This window comes from Bacillus rossius, chromosome 1 (genome assembly GCF_032445375.1).
Source record: "Bacillus rossius redtenbacheri isolate Brsri chromosome 1, Brsri_v3, whole genome shotgun sequence".
In the NCBI taxonomy this organism is placed as follows: domain Eukaryota; kingdom Metazoa; phylum Arthropoda; class Insecta; order Phasmatodea; family Bacillidae; genus Bacillus; species Bacillus rossius.
In genome coordinates this window covers 288,488,119-288,513,604 of record NC_086330.1, presented here as the reverse complement: position 1 = coordinate 288,513,604, position 25,486 = coordinate 288,488,119, and the positions used below count along the sequence as shown (strand labels likewise).

The window sequence follows — 25,486 nt, the reverse complement described above, 5'->3', positions numbered from 1 at the left end:
AACACGTAGCACCAATGCAATGTTTTGGTTCTCAATGTGGGCGTGGCTCTGCAGAATGTAAATACGGCCGCCATATAGGTTCATTCCACGTAAAAGTTTGTTTGGTTACACATTCGCAGCAATGAACAACTCTATCTGGTTACTTCTTACGACGTTTTCCACTTACTGCACCGGACAGCACCAGGTAGAGGGGTGTACAGAGGGAGGAGGGTATTGGGTTTGAACTTGCGTGCGGTCGTGTCCATTTTAGTACCTGACGTTGAGTAGTCCGCCGCGAACTGCCTGGATCCATATGAGGATCATGCTCGCGGCGTAACTCCCAACGACAGACCTAATTGTGTTAATGTGCTGCATGGAGGGCAGCACCTCTTGGTTGAGTATGACATCTTTGCCATTGCGACAGTGTCCGATACTATGCTGGGGTGCAACTCTGACAGCAGGAAGCCAAAATCAGAGTAGCTCTCACCCGATAGCAGTTCGGTGATTCGTAGTTCTGGATGCTGTGCGGCTCTCGACAGTGCCATCAGGGCCTGCACGTCATCCAGGCTGGTGGTGTGGGTTTGTGCCATGATGAACCGTATACATCAACTATACTGAGCCCCAGTGCTGTTCTGGTGGTAGGGATGCTCTTGAATATCGTTCGTTGAACAACACAGGATATTGCATCCACAAGCATGACTGGCCTGCATTTTGTCAGCCTGCCATGGTCTTCTAAGCCTCGCACGGTGGACAGCGCATGCAGCCTAGATGCGTGCGTGTAAGGAGGCGCGTGTATGGGGTTCTTTGCGATCTGGTACTGCCTGAACAGGTTGTCAACAGCAGTCGCAATGTCATCATACTCGTGTTCACGGATGTCATCGAGTGCCCCAGTCTCTCTGGTGGTGGTGAGGTACTTGGCCCATTTGGCGTGGTACTCTCGCATGGCTTTGTTGCCGGAGACGTCCCTCACTATGCTGGCGTAGTTGAGCGATGCACAGGATTCAACAGGGTGTCCAGCGACCTGGAAAACCGGGAATTGTCAGGGAATTTCGTGTGTCAGGGAAAAGTCAGGGAAATGTCAGGGATTTTTTAAAAATTGTCTGGAAATTTTGGCCGTGTTTGTTCTTCACGCAGCAGCACGATACAATATGCATATCGATTGTTCAATTCGCCGCGTACACAATGATCGACGTATTGATTATAATCGGCACATGGCTGTACACATTGCGGCCTGTTAGGCTGGCCAAAATGGCGCGCATTTGTGTACTCTTGTTGATTTTGGTTATCGTTTTTGTTGATGGATAAGTGAATTATTATATCATCAGCCAAACAAAGGTAAGAAACAAAATGTATGTATACTCTACTATAGTTGCTCTATGGGCAAGTCGCAAACTGTTGCCTAATTTGTTTCGTTCGCTCGGCAACGGTTCGTGATGTTCTTGGTTTGTAAACTCCGCAAGCACGCATGTCTGAGTAAAGCAAAAAGTAGAACACTCACCTTTTTTCACGTTCCGGTTTATAAACTGTTTATAAACCGGAACATTAAGAAGGTGAGAGTTCAACTTTTTGATTCGGACATGAATGCTTGCAGAGTTTATAAATCGGGTCAAACACAAGTCATGTTGTAACGTACTATATTATTTATTTTTTGAATTTTACGTTAGTTAGGCATTTTTCTTGCTTCGAAGTAGGCCATGCCAGACAATGCAAATTTTTCAAAATACATGAACACACAGCAATTTTGTAGATAAGATGTGACTATTTCCTGAAACAAGCTATTGTTGCTGGAACATATCCTATATTTTTTCAGATTTATTTTCAGTTCATAAGTTTACATTAGGCCTAGGCCTATCTTATAAAAGATGCTTGAAGTTGAAGCTGACGGTTACTTTGTATAGAAAATATGTGCTGATAGGCCTATGTACTTGCATTGATTTTATCTGTGTTTGTGGTGCCTGAAACGTTTATTTGCTAATTAATGAAAAATAGGTTAATTTTCTCACAAGAATATTATTTTAAAGATTAGTGTGATAAAGGTAAAAAATTATTTTATTTTAACAGGTCACAACATGGCTTCAAAACTCAGAAAAACTACATTCAGGGATGAATGGAACCAGAACCCATCCCTCTCATGGGCTCAGGCTATTGATGGTGCAAACTTTGCAATCACAGGATTGAACTGAGTAATATGGGGAAGCAGGCTCTTACCAGTCATGCATCTGGAGTGAAACACAGCAGAAGAGCGCAAGGATTTCACATGAGTTCATCCATAGCAGTGTACTGTAAAACAACTAGGCCTACATCAGCAGCGTCACAAAATAATTCTGCTTCAGAGTCTTCTTCACCTTTGTCTGAAACTTCAAAATTGTTTAGTTCTGATGTACCCAGCTCACCTCAAGTATCTTCCCCTCCGTTGTTCCAAACAGATCCAGTCAGCAGTTCTAAATCTCTGCCTGATACTTCCTCGAATGCTGATAATTCTTATCTAAACCCATCCGCAACATGTTCTTGCACGTGCACATGTGGCAGTGCTAGAAAGGAATCAAAATCATTGACAAATTACTTATTAAATGATTCTGTAACACGTGCCGAAATACTTTGGTGTTTGTATTGTGTTATGGCTCATAATTCCTTAAGGAATGCAGAAAATAGTGTAGCAATGCATCGTAAGATGTATCACGACAGCAAAATTGCAGCTAAATTGCAGTTGGGAAAATCGAAAGTATCCTATACAATAGTTCACGGATTGGCTCCAGAATTTAAAAAGGAACTGCATGCTGATATATCAAAATCTTCTCATCTTGTAGTTGGCTTTGATGAAAGTTTAAATAAAATTGCCCAGAAACAGCAAATGGACATTTCTGTCCGTTACTGGAATGAAGATGATTCAATTACTTGCACTCGATATCTTACATCAGCATTTCTCGGCCATTCGACTGCAGCAGACCTGTTAAGTGCTTTTAAAAACTCTTTGCCTGTGAATACATTACACAAAATTATATAGGTGTCGATGGATGGCCCCAATGTAAATTTGCGGTTTTTAAAAGACTTGAAGCAAGATTTGAAGGAAGGTCGTACTGATGAGGGGGTAATATTGGATATCGGCACTTGTGGCTTACATTCATTACACTGTGCCTTCAAAGGCGCAATGAAGGAAACTGGTTGGGAAATTGTTAAATTCTTGCGTGCTATTTACAACCTGTTTCATAACATCCTCACTCGTCGTGCAGACTACATTAGAATAACTGGTTCCAGCTTGTTTCCTCTAAAATTTTGTCCAGTTCGTTGGTTAGACAACGTTCCTGTTGCAGACAGAGCATTGAAAATTTTACCAAATCTTCGGAACTATGTTGCTGGTCTAAAGTCAAATACAGAACCTACGTGTGCTAGTTTTGTTATAGTGAAAAGTGCTATTAAAGATGTGTTACTTGGACCTAAACTTGCTTTTTTTTCATCTGTTGCTGCTGAAGTTGAACCACTTCTCAAAGAATATCAAACAAATGACCCCATGGCGCCGTACCTCTTTTCCGACTTTTCTTCAGTCATCAAGAATTTTATGACTAGATTTGTCAAAGCAGACGTAATGGCAAATACTACCCTGAGCAAAATAGATTTATCTGCAAAAATAGATTTATCTTTTGTCAAGTAAAAAAACTGACTTAGGTTTTGGGACACGAGCTGCATTACGTTCAGAAAATGCAAGTCAGAAGGATATGGAATTATTTAGAGCAGACTGTCTAAAATGCCTGCAGGAATGTGTGAAAAGGATTTTAAAGCGCTCACCTCTTACATTCAGCTTGACAAGAGGCATTTCATTTGCTGATCCTTCTGTAGCCCTTATTCCCGATTTGGCGATCAAGAGGCTGTCATGTGCCTTAGATATATTTGTTAGTCATAATTGGCTCTCTGGAATTCAAGGTGACAAAATATCGAAGGAATTCAAAAGATTGTGTTCATTGACTGCAGTGCAGGAACATTTGAAACTCCATGTCCGATCCAAAGTACGCCTGGATAAGTTTTGGTTTGACCTTTTAAATGTTTACTGTAGTGAAAATACAGGGCATTTAGCATCTTTTTTGAAAATGATATTTATTATGTCTCATGGCAACGCAGCAGTAGAAAGGGGATTTTCAATAAACAAACAGTGCTTGGTAGAAAATCAGCTGGACATTTCACTGATTGCTCAGCGTACAATTCATGATGGTATTTTGTCAGCTGGAGGTCTGGATAATTTTGTCATATCTAAAAGATTTATTCATGCTGCTCGTAATGCATATTTAAAATACAAGGAATACACGGAACAACAGAAGAAGTTATTACAGGAAAAGGAAGAACAGGACACAAGAAAAAGAAAAGCAGCTGCTGAACTCTCTGCTTTGGAAGCTAAGAAAAAGAAAATCTTGGAAGATGCTGAAAAAGAAGCTGCTGTATTAAGCTTCCAGATAGAAGCTTTAAAAAAGTAGTGCTGCTAAGAAAAACCTTTGTTAAAATTTTAATTTGTGATTGGACTTAAAAGGTTTTTTTAAAGTTTTAAGTTTGGAACTATTGCATACTTAGCTAATTTGAATACTATATATATTATTTTTAAATATGAAGTGGAACTGACTTATGTTTTCAAAACTATCTAGTGAGTAACTCTTGAAGAAATTGAGGAACATGGTGATATGTGAGTACAATAAACATATTTCATATATTTTTTTTCACATTTTGTATTTTAGTATTAGACCTATTTACACAGTTGCTGTTGCTTAAAATTTCGCAGTATATTTTTACATATATTATAGTGTAAAAAATATTGACAAAGTTTATAAGAATTTAAATGGGAACGAGCATAGTGTCAGGGAAAATCCTAATTTTGTCAGGGAAAACAGGGAAATGTCAGGGATTTTTGAAATCCATTTTCACTGGACACCCTGTTCAAGTATGGGCTGTGCTTTTAGCACATGTTCCTTGCCCAGCCTCTCACTGACATGCCTCAGCCAGTCCTGTGACATATGTCTGGGTAGGGATTTCATTGCTGGAGGCATGTTCCTGCTGAAGGTTGGGAGGTCAACCAACCTCCTCTCGCACGTCGCATATCGCCTGGGTGGTGGCATTCCAAATCCTCCGCGCGTTTCAGGTGCGACAATTATTGCCTTGGGCAGACACATTCCTGACTGGTCGCGTGGGTATGCACGCACCCTTCCGTAGTACTTGACTATCAGGTCGTATAGCATACGTGCCGTCTGTGGCGTCAATCCGCGTCTCTGCAGCAGCATGATGTTTGATTGGCCGCCTTCAGGATGCTAACGCAATCCAAGTCTCTCCGCTCCTGCACCTGCTTGAGCGTGAAGCTGGCCAGCGCTCTTGTGAGGAAGCCCCGGGCACCATTCTTGGTGTACAGCACCCGAAGGAATTTTCCACATTGGCTGCCAAAGAGTTGTTTCATAGATTGCCATCGACACCCCATTCCATTCATGGTGTAGTAGAGGGCTAAGTACCAGGCAACCGACTTGCCCGAAATCCAAACATCATCGCCCTGGTGCATGTGGTGCAGCTCCTCGGGTTGTAGGCCAAACATGTGGTATACGACATCGGATGCCACACGAAAGTAGGCCATGTTAATTGTTGTGTTCAGTAGGTCCGTGGACCTGGTGCCCGAGAACATGCCCATGGTGACATGCAATCGATCGGGCTTCTCAGGTCCGGCCGGGGTGAAGTCACAATAAATCCTGTACTTAGCCTTTCTGAGCCAGTGCACACACCTGTACCAGTGTGGGTGGGCTCCTCGGTGCTGGGCAACACTTAGCATGGCGCGATACATGACCTCCTGCGCTTTGGGGGAATGCTGGATATTGAAGTCCGCATAGTCCACCATGGCGCAGTGCTGCAACAGGTCACGGGCAATGCGCTCCTTCTGGTGTTCTGCCTTTAGCTGCTTGGCACCAGTTAGGCCGTTCTCTCCGCCATCGACGTACTGGATGCGTTCTTCCATGCTCTTGGTCACATACGATGATATCATTTAGTGGTACGGCTCGACTCCATACAGGGCTCTCTCTTTGCCTGGCTCATACTTGTTTGAGAAGGTGGCCAGCTCTTTAGGCTCCTTGGCGAGAATGCCCTCAACACAGTTCTCGGCATGCTGCGTCTCGAAGAGTGATCTCTTGTTAGCTCGGAACGTCTTGCCGTCCACCACAACGGACGCCCCAGCAGCGCTACCACTGGCGGTCCACTCATGCCGACGTCTGATAATGTCTGTCAGCGGCTCGTCCAGGCCTCTTGTTGGCAACAACTTGCGCATGATTGATATCATATGCTTCTCCAGCACACAGTAGAAGAGAGCATCATACTCCGGGTAGGCGGCGGGCTCGTCCCTCCACTCCAGATTGCCGTCATGGAGGTGCTTGATGTTGAAGTGCGTGACAGGTTGCGTGTGGTTATTCTTCCCTTGCTCGACGTCGGCCACCATGAGCGACCTTCCGGTGGACATCTCCCAGTAGGCCGACTCTGCCACTTCGGTGCCCGTCATCTTAGTTCCGTCAGGTAGTGAGAAACATCTCCTCATGGTATTACTGAAAGCCTTGAGGGTCGTCCGTAGCTTGGACCCACGCAACAGAAACACATTGTTGCTTGCCACGTAGGTCCAGTACTTCTGCCAACCTTTGGCGCCCAATCTGGATATGATGGCAGTTATCATGAGTGTCTGTGCCGTGCCCACGGGCATGTGGTCAAACACCTCCTGCACGAGTCTTATAGCCTCAGCCCTGCTGTGCGGGGTCGCTTCAGTGCTGGCCCAACTTCCTGCAGTTACTTCGCGCAAAAGGTCGGATAGCCTGAACATCAAGTGCGCCTCATCAACCTTGGACGTACACGGAAAGAGGGCGTTGAGCCGCACATACATGACGTGAGGGTGTCTTGCCTTCTTGTTGGGTCCAACATACATGCCGCTAGTGCCTTGTTTGATCTCCACTGTGAGTTGGGGATACCTCAACCAGGCAGTGAGTAAGTCGGGCTGTACCCTTCTCCAGGTTCTTATCAGCGCACTACGCCTACACAGCTGGTTCCATGTGTTGGAGATGACGCTCATGTTCTCCCCATCTATGTTTGGCTGGTGCAGCCACGTCTGCAAGTCACCCAGCACGCCACTGAGGATAGGTGGCTCCGTGCACATACACAAGGGATCTACCTTGTTGAGTACCCAGCCATTCACCTCGTGTGCAATAGCGTCAATCTCATCTTGAGTCGCTGACAGGAGCAAGCATGGTAGCAAAGCCCATAGGCTGATGCGAGTGTTGTGGCTGATGCGGGACCACCACTCATCCAGCGTATCTGTGGCTCTTCCTTCATAGGGCCTGCTGCAGTGCCAGATGATGCTCATGGCATTGGGTCCCGCGACACAGCATGCTTCCACATTCTTGAGGACATCCTCGTGCACTGCGCTCGCCATCCTCTCGCAGGAGGTGGTGCCCACTATGGCGTATTCGGGGAACTTCAGGCTCGTCATCTCGTCTCATTGGTGTGGTGACCATGTTGCAGCCCTGCACAAGCAGTTTGTCAACCAGGTCGACCAATCCCAATCTGGTCTTGAAGTGCTCCTTCGCCCTGACTGTGACGGCCCAGTCCCTGAACACCGACCAATCCCACTGGTAGCAATCAAACACATACCTGTGGGTGTCATGTCCAAGTTCTTCGAGGCTTGTCATGGTGTGGAAAGGAAGCAGTGGCCTGACTTCGTCCCCGTATTGTGACACCTTCCTCCAAGCCCACTCCTCCCGGGAGATGGGTTCACAGCTGTTTCTCACAGCCGGTGGCACATGGGTGTTGATGGACATCTCCTGCAGCTGTGGGAGGTTATGATGGGTCCAGATATCAGCCGTGTTCATAAATGCCTGCTCCAGCCAAACTTGGGTGTTGGCATGGTCACAGTACATGCATACCAATCGGTCACCTTCCTCCAGTTCAAACAGCTCACGAAATTCGCTCCTTCTCTGGAAGTAGCCAGACACCTCTGTCGGCTGGTGGCCGCACGCCAGGATCTCATTTTGCCTGGCGGGATACAGGGCCATGTCGGCGTGTGCGGCCAGCCCTGCCTTTTGAGGGTAGCCCATCTTGACGGCCGCCGTGCACTGCCTCTTGGGGAGCGGCGGCAGCCACATCGCTTGCCCTTGCCTTGGGACACTCAACTTACCTCCCGCTGGTCGCTGTTGCTCCTCCGTCTGCTTGCGTTTTCTATTCTTGGCCTTCCAGCGCATTCTGTGCCGCCTGCCTTCTGGGGGTGCCATGGCGACCACCCGAGACGAAAGTGCGTGGTTTCCACATAGCCCACTTGGGTTCCTGCCAAAGGCGTTCACTCCTATGGGCAGAGGTAGGGTACTAACACGTGTTTTCGCCTAGGGCGATGGATCGTTACCCATGCAAGTCAAAAACACACCCCGAGAAGTGGGAGCGAGACCGCAGTTCCGACAAGCTAACCTGTCAGAATGTGACACCTCCCAGTGGAAGATCCAGAGGGAGTGGAGACGAACTGAACCAGGAAAGCAGGTGTTTCTGGTGAGGACAGGGCGAGAGTGGAATAGGCTTGAGGGAAGGGTACTGAATGGGAGAGGAGGGACGGACTTCAGGAGGAGGCTTCAGAAATTGGTAGAGTGAGCTAGAGGGAGCTCCATGCCAACGGGTGAAAGCCCAACCACAAGTCTATAAAGAAAATAATTTACTTTCCAACTGCCCTGAGTTTGCTCCAACCAACTGAAAAATATATCAATGTGTGCTGTAGGTACATTATTTAATATTTAAATTCAAATGAAGTCAATGACTATTAGAAGCTCATTCAAAATCCCTTTCTTATTACAGTAAATTCTCTTTAGTACGTACCCCTCCTTTATGTACTATTCTGTATAAAGTATTAACACGTCGGTCCCTTGAAAGGCAATGATAATTCATAGGGATTATTATCATATAACGTACAATTTTCCTTGGCGCGAATCATTATTACTCGGTAATACGTACAATTTTTATTCGTGTGAACAAAAAAAGTTTATGTAATATTTCTCTACGTAGTATTTCTACGTAGAATGATTGCATTTACTCGTTTTACTTCGCTATACGCCATATTACGTTGCTTACGTTGCTTTACAAGTGTGTTTATTGATGAACATATCTAAAAAAAAAACGATAGCGTCAGTGCAAGAAACAGCGCGTGGCTAAATATCATTTTAGCGCAAAACATTACTCAACTTACGTATTTAGGTGTTAACTGACTGTCAAATCAAATTTATTAACATCAAACGAAGACACGGGGCCAAATTTTAAATATTTTTGAATGTACTATATTATGCATGTTATCGTTGTTGAATAAGCAAATGGTTACGGCAGCGATGACGTGTTTTATTACTCGTACCTACTGTCTACACTGCAGCCTGTGACCGAGCGTCTCGAGGTTGGCTACGCTGCATCTTGTAGCTAATCTAAACAGTGTTTTGTTCGCGACGTAACGTAACCTATACGGTAATAACGTATAAACGGAATATACCCTGAAATTGTAATTCAATTCCACTTACACATTGAAAGAACTCGCGCTTTCTATTAAATAGATTGTTAGTTTTGTTCAATGTATACTAGATAAAATGGCAAGTGAAACTTTCCGCCGCAACTAAAGATCTGTAGGTCACACTATGAGTACCGGTACTAAAAAACGTGTCGGTATTATTATTGCAACAAAACTCGAGATTCTAAAAGCGGTTGACAACTGCATGAAGAAGTGTGATGTGGCAAAACACTTTAATATCGCGCCCACAACTCTGTCTACAATAATCAAAGACAGAGCTAAGATAGAAGAGAATGCAGCAAAATTGCATCACAAGAGGCAACGGTACAGTAAATGTGTGGATAGTGACCTAGACAAAAATCTTTTTGATTGGGTTGTTCAAGCACGATCCAATAATATACCAATTTCTGGCACAGTATTGCAAGAGAAAGCACGCATGGAGGCGTTAAGGCTTGGAATGGATAATTTCCATGCCTCAAGTGGGTGGCTTACTCGATTTAAAGCAAGGTGGAATCTAAGTACACTTAAAATATGTGGCGAAGAAGCAACAGTTGATACCACAGTGACAGAAGATTGGAAACAGAATTTACATTCTCTCACAGCAGGTTATGCTGATAAGTACATTTTCAATGCCGACGAAGCTGGCTTTTTTATAATCTCTTGCCAGACAGTATTTTAAGCCACAAAGGTAAAACCTGCCATGGAGGGAAACGCAGTAAGGAAAGATACACTGTATTTTTCTGCACTAACTCTGATGGCTCTGAAAAATTGAAGCTTTTAGTTATTGGTAAATATGCAAAACCTAGATGTTTTAAGAACATTAAAAAAACACCTTGCACCTATAAAACAATAAAAATTCATGGATGACTGCTGTGTTGTTTAAGTAGTGGTTACAAATGTTGGATGCCAGAATGGGAGCATTCAACAGGAAGATTTTGTTGTTTCTGGACTCTTGCACTGCACACAAAGTTGGTGTCGAGTTACAGAATGTAAAGATAGTTTTTTTTCTACCTAACTGCACAAGCAAATTACAGCCTTTAGACCAGGGTGTAATTTCTCAAGTAAAACATTTGTACAGGAGGCAACTAGTGCAGTTTCTATGTTGGCAGATGGAACACCAGAAATATGTTTCAAAATTGAAGTGGAACATTTTAAATTCCATGGAAAGACTTTGTTTGGTGTGGGACAAAATCCCTCCTGTTTCCATTGCAGAATGCTTCAAGAGGGCAGGTTTCAGCACTGACAACTCTACAGATGCATCTCTGGAAGCTGATGTCCAGTGCCAAGAAGAAGATATACTTGAATGGTCAAAAGTCACAGTAAATCTGCAGGTGCAAGAAGCAACATTTGCTGACTATGTTGAAGTTGACACAGCTCTGGAGACTTGCCAAGAACACGACGACGACATTTCTGCTCCTGCTGGTAGTACTGAAGACCTGCTGGAGGATGATGCGGAACTGGAGATAAAACGTCCTACAAAGCAAGAGGCAACCAATGCTCTTGATGTTCTCCACAGAATGTTTTTGACATCTGAAGTGCCAGAAGCAAACATGGAAAGTTGAGTGTGTGGTAATGAAAGATATTTCACAGCGAAAAGTCCAATCTACCATTCTGAATTTCATGCAAACATTGTAGGTCTAACTAAGTGTACATTGTAAAGTTGAACATAGTTTTTATTATTAGTACATAATTATTTTGTTAGTTTTATTTACCGGTAACTTATGCCAGTGCCCAAATTTTTGTAATTAATGTTTTCAAAGTGGAGAAAATATGGAAATATGGAAGATATGGAAATAATACTGTATTGTAGGGCCTATGAAATGAACATTTAAAAACATCTCTGATGCACTGTATGAATGGCTATTACTTCCACTGCAAAAAGAGGTAAGTCTACTATGTATGTATATTTAAGGTTACCTATGTATTTAAATTATATTAAATGTTTTACTAATATTTTGCATTACTTTACTTTTTTAAGTAAGTAAATCACATCATTGATAAAAACAAGGCATGTAAGACCACAAACATACGTTTTAATTAGAAAATGAAAAAAAAAATTTTTAAACATGTGCGGGAAGCGACATTTTTTTGGTTTAGGGTAACTCCTCTATAAATTAGTATCATATTTTGGTCCCCTAAAGTACTTTATAAAGGGAATTTACTGAACCTTAATTGCATTTTGATTTTAAATATTATTTTGGTTTAAATAAATTCATGCAAAAAATATTGATGAACAAAAAGCACAATTGGTTTATATATATATATATATATATATATATATATATATATATATATATATATATATATATATATATGTATGTATGAAGTGATTTGAATAGTTCCAAACTTACAGTACAAAATGAGATAACTATTAAATTTTTGTTAGGGTTGACTGTAATGTTACTCAACATTTTTATTTTTACTTATATTTGAATACAACAAATGAGGGCTTATTATTGTGGATTGTGTTGAAAATGAGAAAATCCATTAAAAACCAATTAGCTCGAACAATAATGTGCTCAAATTCAAAGGTGCACAGTTTTTAAAGAGCACAATGTTACAGGACATGAAGTGGCATGTGGCATACATGTTGAACACAGCTGTTATTACAGCGGTAATCTGTCAAGTAATTAGCAACTATATATACACATTTCAGGAACAAATGATATTAAGAAATTATGTTCACGAAGTTCAAGGTGAAACCGTCAGGATACCAAGAGGTAAAGTAACTTTAACAAAATCTGCAGTGCCAACTATTTTTCCAAACTTGCCTTCATACTTGACACAGCGCAAGCCATACAGAAGAAAATTATAGATGAGTGTAAGTTCATTTTTGAATCAAACACAATACTTGCTGCAGTTACGACCATTTAAATTTAAAATTTCAAAGTAACCAATATCTCACTTAAAACCATTTACAGTTGCTGATGGCATTTTTACTTTTAATGAAAAATTTTTACCACACAGTACTTAAGTGGTTTTTAAGATAATTACTTGATTTTATGCTACAGCATAGCATAGCTGTGAATTTTGTGTGTACATTATGATAGTTTTTTTGCATTAAGTCCTACAAAATATTTTTTTTTCATGGCAGGGGAAGTTAACTTGCCTTTTTTTTATTTTTTCACAATTTTTTGGCTCTTCAAGGACATTGGATCTGCTGTAAAACGATTATAGCAGCAAAGTGCTCTATTTGCAGGGCAGGCATCACATGATATTTTATTTTATTTCATATCTTTTAAGTAAAACATAAAATTGAAAGAAAAACATTTAAGCTTAATTATTAAAGGTATAGAATTGAGAATCGTAACATGAAATTCAGTTAATCTATGTTCACTTAAAGACTTGACTATAATTGTCTGTTTAAAATTACCCTATTGCAGTATAATTTGCAATGTTTATTAAAACTTGGGCACCAGCACAACTCAGAAGAAAAAAAAATTAAGATGAAATCTAACACATTACAGATGAAATTCTTTTATACATTTTGAGTGCATTACATTAGGAATAATAATAATTTTCAAAGTATTTGCTTTTCTATAAAACAAAACCTTTGTGAGTTAATTTAATCACTGTTTAATAAAGCTTTAAGGGAATTTTAATTTCAATCTGAAAAATTCATTTACACTGGGCTTAGAAAATCCTATTTTATCACACAATGGTTTACACATACACACATCTTTAACCCTGCGGAGGTCGCGCGCAAAAATTAACATTAATGGTCGTGCGCGGAATAGGACTCCGCAACTGTGTTACACACATATTCATGACAATTTTTTGTTTCATGTTAGGTAAAATGAAAGGGAAAAAAATCAATAAAAGTTATAGTTTGATTTTACTAATATCTTAAAAAATTAATAAAATATTAAAGCAACAGTTTAATAAACATCTCTTCGCTAATGTACCCCTTTGTCATAAAACATAAGAAAACAAAAACACAAAGTAAACCTACTTTAGTAGTGAAACAATGGGTCAGCATGATTATTATGATTCTAGTTAAAAATTAACATCTGAAAACAATTTTCTAATATAGTTTTCCATGACTATATTTCTCTTGAAATTTTGTATAACTCTTTATCTGATATTCCACCACTTTGCAATAAAACATATTCCGGAAGCAAAAGTAAGTAAAAATGTTTTAGTTAGTAGTGCAAACAATTTGTCAACATGATTACCTATTACAATGCCAGTAACAAATTGGCATCTGAGCATAACTTTCTAAAATAGTTTTTCATTACCTACTACATTTCTCTCGAAATTCCCAATAATCATTTCTTGATATTCTACCACTTTAGCATAAAACATCATCAGGAAGCAAAAACACTAAGTAAATCTGCTTTAGTGCAAAAAAAGTTGTCATGAATATTACTTGACCAGTTACCAATTTATGCCTAAGCACAACTTTCTAAAATAGTTTGATTCACCACGTTTATCTTGAAATTTTATTTAAAAAACTAGTTGATGAAAATTCAAACAGTTCACAAACTTACTGCGTCTGTATACCTATAATAATAAGCAAAACAATAATATAATTTATGCAACAAAAAGAACACATGAAACTGTATTATTTGCACAGAATTTGTAATCGGTGCTATTTTATGTGTAAGACACACTATTCGAGCAATCTGGGCAGTTTACAGATCCTACATGCTCAAGAGACACAAATTTCTGACACGCAGCATTGTGACACATGTACTTCGTTGGCCGATTTTTTGTTCGGTCACAAAGTTTACACCTCCCACGCCTTTGTTCAGTGTTTTCACGAGTGACAGGTGTCTCTTGTCGTGGAGCATTCAACACTTCCTTCAAGCAAAGACTTATAGTCTGAGGAAGACTTTTACATACAAGCCTCGTATGTAGGTGGTCTTTTAGAAGAGCTTTGGATAATGACTTCAAGAAGTCTTTCCTCGAAGATTTTCGGCCCAAATCTGTGCACTGAATCATGTAGGAGTTTATTCCTGCAATGTTTAGTAATGCAAAGAAAATTACCAAAGTCCAGCATCGTGTTATCCTTGCTACATTGTTAAGTGATTTCATTTGATCAACAGTATCAACTCCCGATTTTGTTGAATTATAAAATGTGACTATTTCAGGTTTGTCAGCTTTATCATCCATATCGTCACTAGCATGCATTATAGGTATGAGTAGTACATTTTTATTTATTTTTGGTTTGTATGAACACCAACGTAATGTCTCTGTTGAAAGCAAAAAGACTGGACCCTATTGGTCTATCCTTCATATATACTGTTATCGATGGTAGCTCTCTTTTATTTTTCTTGATTGTCCCAACTAGTGTATTCTTTAGTAAATCCATGGCTAGGGGCACGGATGTGAACCAGTTATCACAAATCAGATTTTGTCCACTCTTTGCTATGGGCGCTACCATTCTCTTCACAATATCATGCCCTGAGTTTGATTGTGCTTAAGGACCTTCAGGTTGGTTGCCACAGTATATTTATAAATTTTTTGTATATGTAATTTTGGCATCGACTAATGCAAAAATTTTAATACCATACTTGACAGGTTTAGAAGGTATATACTGCCTAAATCGGCAGCGACCACGAAAGGCCTCCAGCATTTCATCAACTGTGACAAACTCTGATGGTGAATAGTGTCTCTTACAGTTGTCAACAAATCTGTCAAGTATGGTTCGGACAGCAGCAAGTTTGTCAGTTTCGAGTCTTTCATTTCTGGTTGATTTATTATCGAATCGCAAGGCTCTGAGCAGAAATTTGAATCTCGATACACTCATAGCCAAACAAAAGTATTCAATGCCAGTTCCATCAGCAGAGGTCATTGAGATTTGTATGTGAGGCTTTCATTACACCCCCAAGGAAGAGTAAACCCAAGTAAGCTTTTACTTTATGAATATTTGTTGTGTGTGTTTCACTTTCTCTAGAATAACTGCCCTGTAAACACTCCATATACAAATTTGTAAACTTCACTATGTCATCCAACATGTTCTTGGTAAAATATAAATCAAACACTTCCTCATAAGTAACTCAAAATCTTGCATCACCCAAAGCACCTGGAAGATGTATCACAATGTTGTGACACCCTTGTTGGCAGGTTCGACCTCTTCTTACTGGGCGGTCGTACCACTGTGTGTTGCCATCTCTTCCACGATAAGCAGCTTGTCTTGGAAAATCATCTTCACAATCTGATTGCTCCGTGTCTGTAGTATGGGGACTTACCTGGAGAACATCTTCGCAGCTGTCATCACTACCTTCTACTTCAAACTCTGGGTCCTCCATTTTTCAACAACAAAGTAATATTCAAGTCTCACAAATGCTCGCGCGTGGACTCAGACGCCACCAGTCACATTACACGCACGTACGTGCGCGGACTCAGACTCTGCACATGACACGTGACCGCTCCTTGCGATAGCTAAGAACGCACTGACTAGCACATTTTACCACCCCTCCTGGTAGGGGAAGGTAGCCAGATGGCTGACGCCGCAACATGCAGATAACAAAAGAAAATGGAAAACATATATATATATGTGGAGTTTGAGCGCGCGCGCGACCTCTGCAGGGTTAAAGAATATGCAAATGTAAATAAAGTCAAAAAAATCTTCATTGGAATCTGTAACAGATCCAGTAGTTCGTAAATGAAGGGATCATATTAAAAACTGTTAGTGAGATTTAAAAAAAAAATCTTGTGTTATTAACTACTCAATTACCACCTCAGATTTGTTACTAATTGGAATACATTAGTTTTTTGCAATAATTTAATTTATATCAGAAGCATAAAACAATGTATGAAACTAGGTAAACAGTGTACTTTTAATGAATAGTTATTGTTATAAATATATAGCAAAATAATAAACATGTTTGAACATTCTTGTTTACAGAACATTAATAACAAAAATTCTGTCAAGATAGCTCGCTTAGAGCCACAAAGTGCCAGCTCCCCAAGCACCGCAAAAAATGAAAATAATGGTTGGGGCAGAAAAACAGAAAAGGATGCTTCACTGACATATTCTACTACCGAAAATCTAAGCAGAACAATGCAGATTTGTTAATTAAAGTTGTTTGGGAACGTGACAATGCTCAGCCAAGTTTGTACATTTGCAATCGTAAAATAAATATGAGGAGGTTAAATTTTAACTATGTCCATAGTACAGACAAGTTGGAAATAATAGAGTTTTGCAAAGGGGTACATATCAAAGAAATAACCAGCATGAACTCACCTCAAGTGTCATTAAAAATATTAAGTAATGCAACAATATGCAATGGAATTTTGTTTAGTCCAAAATGTTGCTTTGTTTCAAATGAAGTTTGCCTACACTGCAAATGCTTCAAAACATGACTAATAAGTAAATCTAAAGTTCCACAAAGATGCTTTCTAACTAGAAATGTGAAGCGTTCGGTACTAAAAGAAAGATCTGCCATTACAATGATAATGCAAGAAACACCGAGATTATGCGAAAGTGAAATCAGACAATAAATCAATATCGTCTTTTTTTGTAAACAGTGACGATACGGATGTTACGAATGCAGAGTTGTTGTTCACTTCATTTCTAGTTGAGCATAATATCCCATTATCGGTCTCCAACCACGCAGGAAATTTATTTAGGGCTATGTTTCCTGATTCAAAGATTGCGCATAAATATGGTTGTGCTAGAACCAAGACGAATGCATTGGTTCAGCACATGGCAAGTGAATCAAAAAGAGTAATAGTTTCTATTTTGCAGCAGGTGCCGTTCTCGTTCGCAACTGATGGGAGTACTGATTCCAATTCTGTGAAGCTGTACCCTTTGGTTGTTTCGTTTTTCAAGCCAGCTCGAGGTCAGGTATCTGTTGTACTTTTGTCGGTTTTGGAAACTAGTGACAACACCGGGTTAGGAATTTTTTCAGTTATCAATAAAGAGCTCTCTTCTCTCAGAATTCCATGGGAAAACTGCATTGCATTTGCTTCAGATAATGCAAACACAATGACAGGTGAAACAAAAGGAGTAATATCCTTTGTAAAAGAACACCACCCTGCAGTTTTAATGCAGTGCTGTTCATGCCATTTAGTACATTTGGCAGCTCAGAAGGCATCCTCACATCTGTTAGTAAATGTTGAAAACTTCTTAGTGCAACTATTTTATTACTTAGAAAAAAGCTCTAAGAGGAAGAATACTTTGAAGGTGTACCAGGAAATTTGTGGGATGAAAAGTCACAAAATTTTTAAGTATGTAAGTACACGTTGGCTTTCGTTGCTTGATTGTATTACTCGGGTTGTAGAGCAGTGGGAAGCCTTACAAATGTTGTTCTGTCATGGTCCTCTTCTGAAAGTGGATTCATTAAATAAACAGCATTCAATATTGAGGTCATTAATGCAGGATCCTGTCACAAAGCTGTACTGTTATTTTTTACAGTCTGTTCTCCCAGTTTTTAATTCTGTTAATGTGTATTTACAGCAGGAAGCCCCTGTCATACACATATTGAGAAGAAAGTTTGTTGGTCTTCTGACAGACTTGCTTATGAGGTTTATCAAACCATCTGCTCTGAAACTTGGAGCCACTTCAATCACAGAGGTTGAATTTCAGAAGGTTAAAAATTAAAAGTCTGATTCGGAGCTGGTGATTGGTGTGAAAATTAGGGCATACTTACAGGAAAAGTCTGTAAAAGATATAGATGTTAGAAAATTCTATTCTTCTGTGAGGGAATTTTATGTTGCAGCTTGTATTTACATTTTGAAAAAGTTTCCTCTTACTGACGCATTCTTAAAACATGCAGAGGTAGCTGACATTTCTGTTAGGCAAGATGTTTCATTTACTCTGTAGAGTATTTTGTCCATAGATTTCCAAAACTTATAGAAGAAAGTCAGCGTGACAGGCTCGAAGAAGAGTTTGCAGCCCATCGATTCGAAAATTTCACAGACGACATTGTAAATTGTTCAAGGTCTGATTAAAGTTGGTGGAAAATAAGTCAGTTGAAAAATGAAAGTGGTCAAATTAAATACAGTGCCCTAGGTAAAGTAATGTTTGCATTATTGAGTGTCCCTCATAGCAATGCCTCCACAAAGCGAATTTTTAGTTCTGTGCGAAAAAATCATACTGAATTTAGGCCGTCATTGTCAACAGAGTCTCTTTCTGCACTTCTAATTCAAAAAGTAAAGACTGCATCAGATGGGGAAGTGTGCTTCAAAAAACATTTTTCCCAAAAACAGTTGCAAGCTGCAAAACATGCAACGAAACAACATCTGACTTCAAGAGTTTAATGTTAGTGTAAAGCGTATGACACAGACAACATTAACATTTTATGTAAAGAGTGTAATTCATTTAAAAATGCTGTTATCAGTATGCCTATGCTGAAAAATATAGCTTAATGTATGTTCTGTAGTGTTATTAACAAGGATGTTGAGGATGGGGTGACTTAACACTAAACACTAAACACCCCCCCCCCCCCCACCCCTTCACAGCAACTCACGACACCGAATCCTGGATATACCTCCGAGTGATTACTGATGACTTGCATGAAAGGTTGGCAGCTATGCTCTACCCTTAGCTAGCCTGCAGAGCAACCCTCCCCAACCACCCTCACATTTTACCACCCTGTACATCCTGACCACGCTTTCTATTCTCCTCCTGTCCTTCAGTGGTTTCCATCCCATTTCCTTCATCATCACTGATGGCCTATCATTTCTTTCCTCCTCACCATCCTGTCCCTGTATTTTCCATTTATTCATCACCCATCTCGCTGCCCTTCTCTGCACCTTCTCTAGTTCTTGTACCTCCACTTCCACATATGGATCCCACTCTGCAGCAACATATTCCAACATTGGCCGAACCATTGTACAATATGCTTTTTTACTTCACTTCCCCACTGACTACATACAACACCCTTCCCAGCAGGCCCAAAGCCCTCCTTTCCTTTATAACCACTCTTTCTACCTGTTTTGCCCACCTCAAATGAGCCGGTAATACAACCCCAAGATATTTATATTCTGTGGTTTCCCCTATCTCTTGCCCACCCCATCTCACCAACTTTTAGTTTCACGCACATTAATTTTCTGGATTTACTTCTAGCCACTATTCTTCTTAAGACAGCATACTTCACTGTGTTATTTAACATTTACATATTGTTTACACTTCAACCGCACAATTTTCGTGGATTTTAAAACCAGTAACACCATGGTATTTGTTGGGGGAAGATACTTTATTAAACTGTGTCCCTTTACTTCTAAATTATTGAATAATTTGATCACACATTCGGGACACGCTTTCATCTTCGCAATTTGTCTGACTTCAACTATGAGGATCAAATCGTTTGGTGTTTTTGAAAACATAACCTTACATTTTATTTAGAAATATTACAAAATATATTAACGTCATACCGACAATCGGTGCGTCGCATGTCGTCGCTCCAATTGTCCTTTGAGTGGCCTCAGGAATAGCAACTTCCATTTCTATGCCTATAACAGACAACCATTAACTTGTGGATGTTATGTTATTTACAGTAAATCATTAACATATTAAACACTTACCAGACATTAGCACTTTACACTGGAAACTTCTACTGCTTAATTGTTCGCCAATGCTTACCACAAGCATTTCTTCACTAATTTTCAATTAGGTTATCAGTACACATTTACTTCGCTTGTTTTGCACTTTTCACGCGTCGCCTTCGACTTGTTAGTGCAAGACCAATATGCACTCTTTTGGGTCTGTCACGTGACAGTTGCACATTTTTGGTTTTCAGGTCGCACTGGGTGCGCACCGGGTGCGCCACCAAACCGTCAAGTGGAAAACGCCATTATATCTGTGCAATAGTGCATGGCATGGGATGTGCACTCATTAAAGCAGCATAATTGTTCGTCCGTACAGCCTCCTTTACCACCAACACTTTGAAGTTCGCATCGCAGGTAATTAATTGTTTTATATTTTTTCAGATTTCAAAGATGAATCCACCCTGTCTGCTTCTTTTATGTTTCCTGTGGTGCATTGTGCAAATGTTGCTGACAAAGGTTACTTATGTACAAAATTATAAATAGGGTTCATTAAATGGAATTCACATCTACACAACACGCCACACACTGGCCAATCAGAATGTTTTCGGAACCAAAACCAACAGCATTGGACTTTGTATGTCTACTGGCTTCGTGGGTAACATTCTTGCTTGTCTCTTTGTGGAAAACAGAGAATTATCACTTAAATTATGTTATTACAAATTTACTTATGCCTTGATAATCAATTCTAGGTAATTTAAATTTCCTCCATAGTGTTTTTTTTTTTTTGTTCTAGAGAGTTGTGACCTACAACTAAAAATAATACTTTAAATTAACAGTTCTAAAACCTGTGTCTTTACCCTCTGCGAATAGCAGATGTAGTTAAATAATTTTTGTATTGGTTTTTATGAATCCCAGAGCCTACTTGCTGATATGTATTAAGTTTGGCCGCTCTTCCTTAAAAAAAAGATAAAAATCTGAAACAAGTTTTATTTATTGCAAAAAATTATTTTCCTTTATTTTTAGCAAAAGGCAGAAATACAAAAATCCTACTCGTTTCTGAGAAATAACCATTAACATGAAAATTTACAATATCTGTTTGGTAAGACACCAATGGACATTAATTGTTATTCTTTGTAACTGTCAGTGTTGTTTCGAGTAGTTTTCAAACATTTCACATTTCATTATTTATCCTAAAGAACTTACATTTTTTCTAACGTTTTCGGGTTGGATATGTATCATTTTGTGTATATTGTCTTACAATTATATTGATATGTTGTGTGCATCAAATTCGTAAAATATTTTTATGAGTTGCTTGTTTATATTTCTGGCTGACTAGTAAAAAGCTATGTTTGGCCTCGAAAAATTGATTTTATAAATGGTTGTTATGTTTTTAGTTTATTTCTAAAGTTGTATTTATTTCTTTTTGAGTGGATTTCAACAACGAAATAACACTTAGTAATAATAAAAAATAGTATTGTTGAAAGCGATACAAATTTACAAAATATTTTAAAATTTGATTATTAGTAAATTTCAAATGATGTTGCATTGTTAAAATCCATACAAAGCATTTTAAATCCATCTTTAAACATAAACAGAACAAACTGAAGTAAAACTGATAACTTTATTTGTGTAGAATTAACTATAAGTTAACTGCTTCAGTTCTTAAGCAGATTTTAAATTAAATTGTGCAAGATTAATTCCCCGAACATTAAATTACTCTAATCAACTTGCTTCAGAGAAATGAAATTTTTTTATTATTGTGACCTGCAATTTCTAATTTCTTTCCAAAGTGCTGAGAGTAAATACAATGCTAAAACTTATTAATGTACCTTAACTACAGTGAAAGTGATTTACCCATTTGAAAACATATGAAAATTCACATAGATAGGCGCTTTAATATACTCAGGCTTTCAATATCGCTCTTAAATATCTTGTAATATTGTAATTAAAAATTAAGATTTTAATCTTCATATAACTGATTGTCATTGATAATAATTGCTTGAATTAGATTTAAACCAAAATTAGGCAATTCATTTACAAATTGTAGAATCACATTCCTGAACTGATAAATAAATTAATTTACATTTAAACCGCAAATATGTGCCAAGGAGCATTTATATAGATTATCAGTATGTATAATTTTAAATATTTTCAAACATAATACACGTGAATATAATAAGCTAAACATGTTTTTTCCAAAGTTTATGCATTTAGTAGCATACACAATATTTTTTACAGTAACAGTAGGCCAATGGGGCTGTGTATTGATAGTGTTCTTCTTATTTATAGGTACAGTTGGCTTACAAAATGTAGGCCCTCTACCAAGTTCCACGAGTACTTCAGTCATCCAGCAGCAAGACACTGGAGAGCAACATCACAGTTGTGTTTACACGTACATGGATTTGGGCGTTACTCCACTGAGTAGCACACCAGCAAAGACACTCACAAACCTATTGTCAGATCACTCTGATGGTCCTTCAACTCTCACTGGTATATTATTGCATTACTTTTTGTAATCCAACCTCAGCTATTTTCTCAGGACATCTGGCCTGTCTGAATAAAATTTAAATTTTACAATAATATATCAGAATATCTTTCAATAGGTATTTTGTAAAAATTCCCGGTCACCATTGGTACATAGTAAAACATTAATTTAGTGTCACGATATGGTAGGAATGTCATTATTAAAGAAATTATTTCATAGAGTTTGTTCGCTTAAGTTAACTAGTTTCATAGTATTGGTGTGTGTAGATAAATTAAATTGTTATTTAAATGTTTTATTGACATATTTCCTACCACCCGCTTGCCAAGGTTTACATTTTTAATGAATTAGTTTCTTATTGAATTTCCTTCATGACTGCTAAGATGAAAGTTGATCCATTGTGGGACTTATGATTAGGGCATGTTCTGTCAACCTGCTGAAACCTTTCACATGACAGTAGGGAGTCAGATCATCATTGTGGTCTGACCCATCTGAAACCATTAGGGCATATAATTGCAAGCAGCTATAGTTTGTGCAAAATATGTTGCAGTTCTAATTTTGGTAATTTACCCAGATGTAGATATTTAATTCAGAAATGAAATTGATAGCATCACTACAAGAGAAGTACGCTGGATGTTGGTAAAGGAGACTTCAATTATGCTGTTGTTTTAATACGATTTCTTTCGACAAGACAGTACTCTTTCACATGTACTAAAAATTTTTTCAAGCAAAATTTCCGGCAAATGATGTATAAACATAAAGGTTTTACAACTACCTAGAGACCCTGAAATTCACATGTTTTACATTGCTCTACGCAAGGCTTTATGCCTGTATTAAAATTATTTCAATTTGAAAAGATGGCTATCGTAATTCTAAAATGTAGACAAGTAAGCCCTAGTGAAGAACGTACAGATGCTATGAACATACAGTTTTAATTCTAACTAATTCTTGTTATGTTTGTGGCGTATTAGACTCGTTTCATGTTCCCGAGGCAATGCTATTGTCTAAAATTAATTTAGTAACATGTTAAAAATTTTTTTTTTAAATGCCAGTACATATTTTTCACCTTAAGGTGGTAACATTAAAGAGAAAGTTCTCAATCTTGACAGCTTTATATCACTTTCCAATGTGCCTGCTTAACAATTTTTTTACCTTATTTTGAAAGGAATTTAATAAATTGATTAAATAAAATATGAAATGAATTACCGTATTGGCCCGAATATAAGGCGACCTGCAGTTTCAGGAGGCCAAACTAATGTAAAAATAATTTTGGTAGAAATTAATGTGAAAATTCATTAGACATAGATTTTGTGTTGATAAATAAATCCTTTCTGCATTTATGTATAACAATTAATTTATATTTATCACATTACTTATTTAAAAAAAAGTTTGTATGGCCTAACCTAAATTTCAAAAGAAAACAATTAGAAAATATTTACATTTTTAAGTATTACACTACAAATTTTTTTGTATGTTCACTCTAATGCAGCTGCATCATTGTCATCTTCATAGCTGCTTTCTTCCTCTGAAGTACCACTTGCCTCTTCAGAGACATCCTGCCACAGGCAGTCATCTTCAGTTCCATTTAGATCATTGGAAATACAGCACTTTTTGAAGCCTTTGACAATGCTCTCGGAAGTAATGCTCTGCCATGCTGTCGAGATCCAAGCACAGAGCTGTGTGACAGATGGTTTTTTTATTTTCCCCGATGGAGTAAATGGATGGTTGTCATAGAGAAGCCAGTCATTGTACAAGCATCTCATTTTGTCTTTGAAAGGCTTGTTTACTACAACATCTAATACCTGCAATTGAGATGTCATCCCACCTGGTATTATCGCCAAGTCTGTCTTCTCCTTCTGCAAAGAAGCCTTCACCTATGGAGGAACATGGCCACAGAAAGAGTCTAAAACAAGCATGGCTCTCTGGCCTAGTAGTGCTCCAGGTCTCCTGCATTATCTAAAACAAGCATGGCTCTCTGGCCTAGTAGTGCTCCAGGTCTCCTGCATTATACACACTTAATCCAGTCTTGGACCATGGCCTTCTCTTGAAGTCTAAAGATGACATTTGGTGGCTTTTCCCTTGGCATTGTTTTCCTTTTCAAAATGAAGTAAGGCGGCAGCTTCTTTCCATCTGATAACACAGTTAGCATAACTGTCACCCTTTTGTTTTTCATTTCCTGTTGACAGTGTTTGCACAGACTTTGCCCCAACATTGTCTACTGTTGTTGACCCTGGCATGTCAAAATATACTGCTGTCTGGTCAGCATTTCCTATTAGAGATAGAAGATATTTGTGTTCCTTCCGCAATATAATAATGTACCTTTGGAAGGATATCAGTTTCTTGTCAAAATTGCCAAGCAATTTTTGGCAAACAGATCTTGTGCACCACAGTGTCAGCCCAAACCTTCTCATCATTCTTCGACACCAACCAATACTGGCCTTGAACTCGGCTCTCGGAACACCTAATTCTGCTGCCACTTCAATGGCTTTCATTACTATTATTTCTCACGTGACTGGTTTTCCTTCGTCACGTTTTGCTTTCACAAAGAAAGCTACGCGCTCATCGACTTCGGAAAACGTCCATTTTTTGGTCCTCGAAATGTCTTTCGTGTTGAATGAGCACTTCGCAGCCTATCGTAATCCTTACGCCACCGCTGGACATTGTTTTCTGTGTCACCGTACTTCCGTGCAGCAGCACAATTGTTCGTCCGTACAGCCTCGTTTACCACCAACACTTTGATGTTCGCATCGTAACTTCTCCTACAACCAGTGTTTATTTGTCTAGAGCTCGTTCCCCACCGTTCCACCGATGTGTGATTGTTAATTTTCATAATTTACTGTATCTACGAATTTAAAATTTTTACAATGGCTATTAATCACTCTTAAAATACTGCATTTAACTTTCCGTTTCACTTAAGCTACGTATTACTATTTAGTAGTGTGTTAAACGTAACACAGCAAACAATCAACCGAATGCACAGATCAAACTACTACTAAACTGGAGTATGAAGTTATACTAAATCGTAATTTCGGTATGCACAGGTTGTGAAGTATTAGTGACGC

General features: G+C 38.9%; 1 protein-coding gene across 2 annotated transcripts; it reads left to right on the top strand.

The window, feature by feature from the left end:
• Positions 1–1,181: 1,181 nt before the first annotated feature.
• LOC134527707 (uncharacterized) lies at positions 1,182–18,849 on the top strand. 2 transcript variants are annotated; one of them, XM_063360616.1, is made up of 3 exons: positions 1,182–1,314; positions 2,041–4,645; positions 12,066–18,849. In XM_063360616.1, exon 3 carries the CDS (start codon positions 17,085–17,087, stop codon positions 18,051–18,053), a length of 969 nt encoding a protein of 322 aa, XP_063216686.1. In that variant the 5' UTR covers positions 1,182–1,314; positions 2,041–4,645; positions 12,066–17,084; the 3' UTR covers positions 18,054–18,849. The 2 variants fall into 2 exon arrangements, with proteins under 2 accessions (XP_063216686.1, XP_063216685.1); XM_063360615.1 differs by having other exon boundaries at positions 1,182–4,645.
• The last annotated feature ends 6,637 nt before the right edge of the window (positions 18,850–25,486 follow it).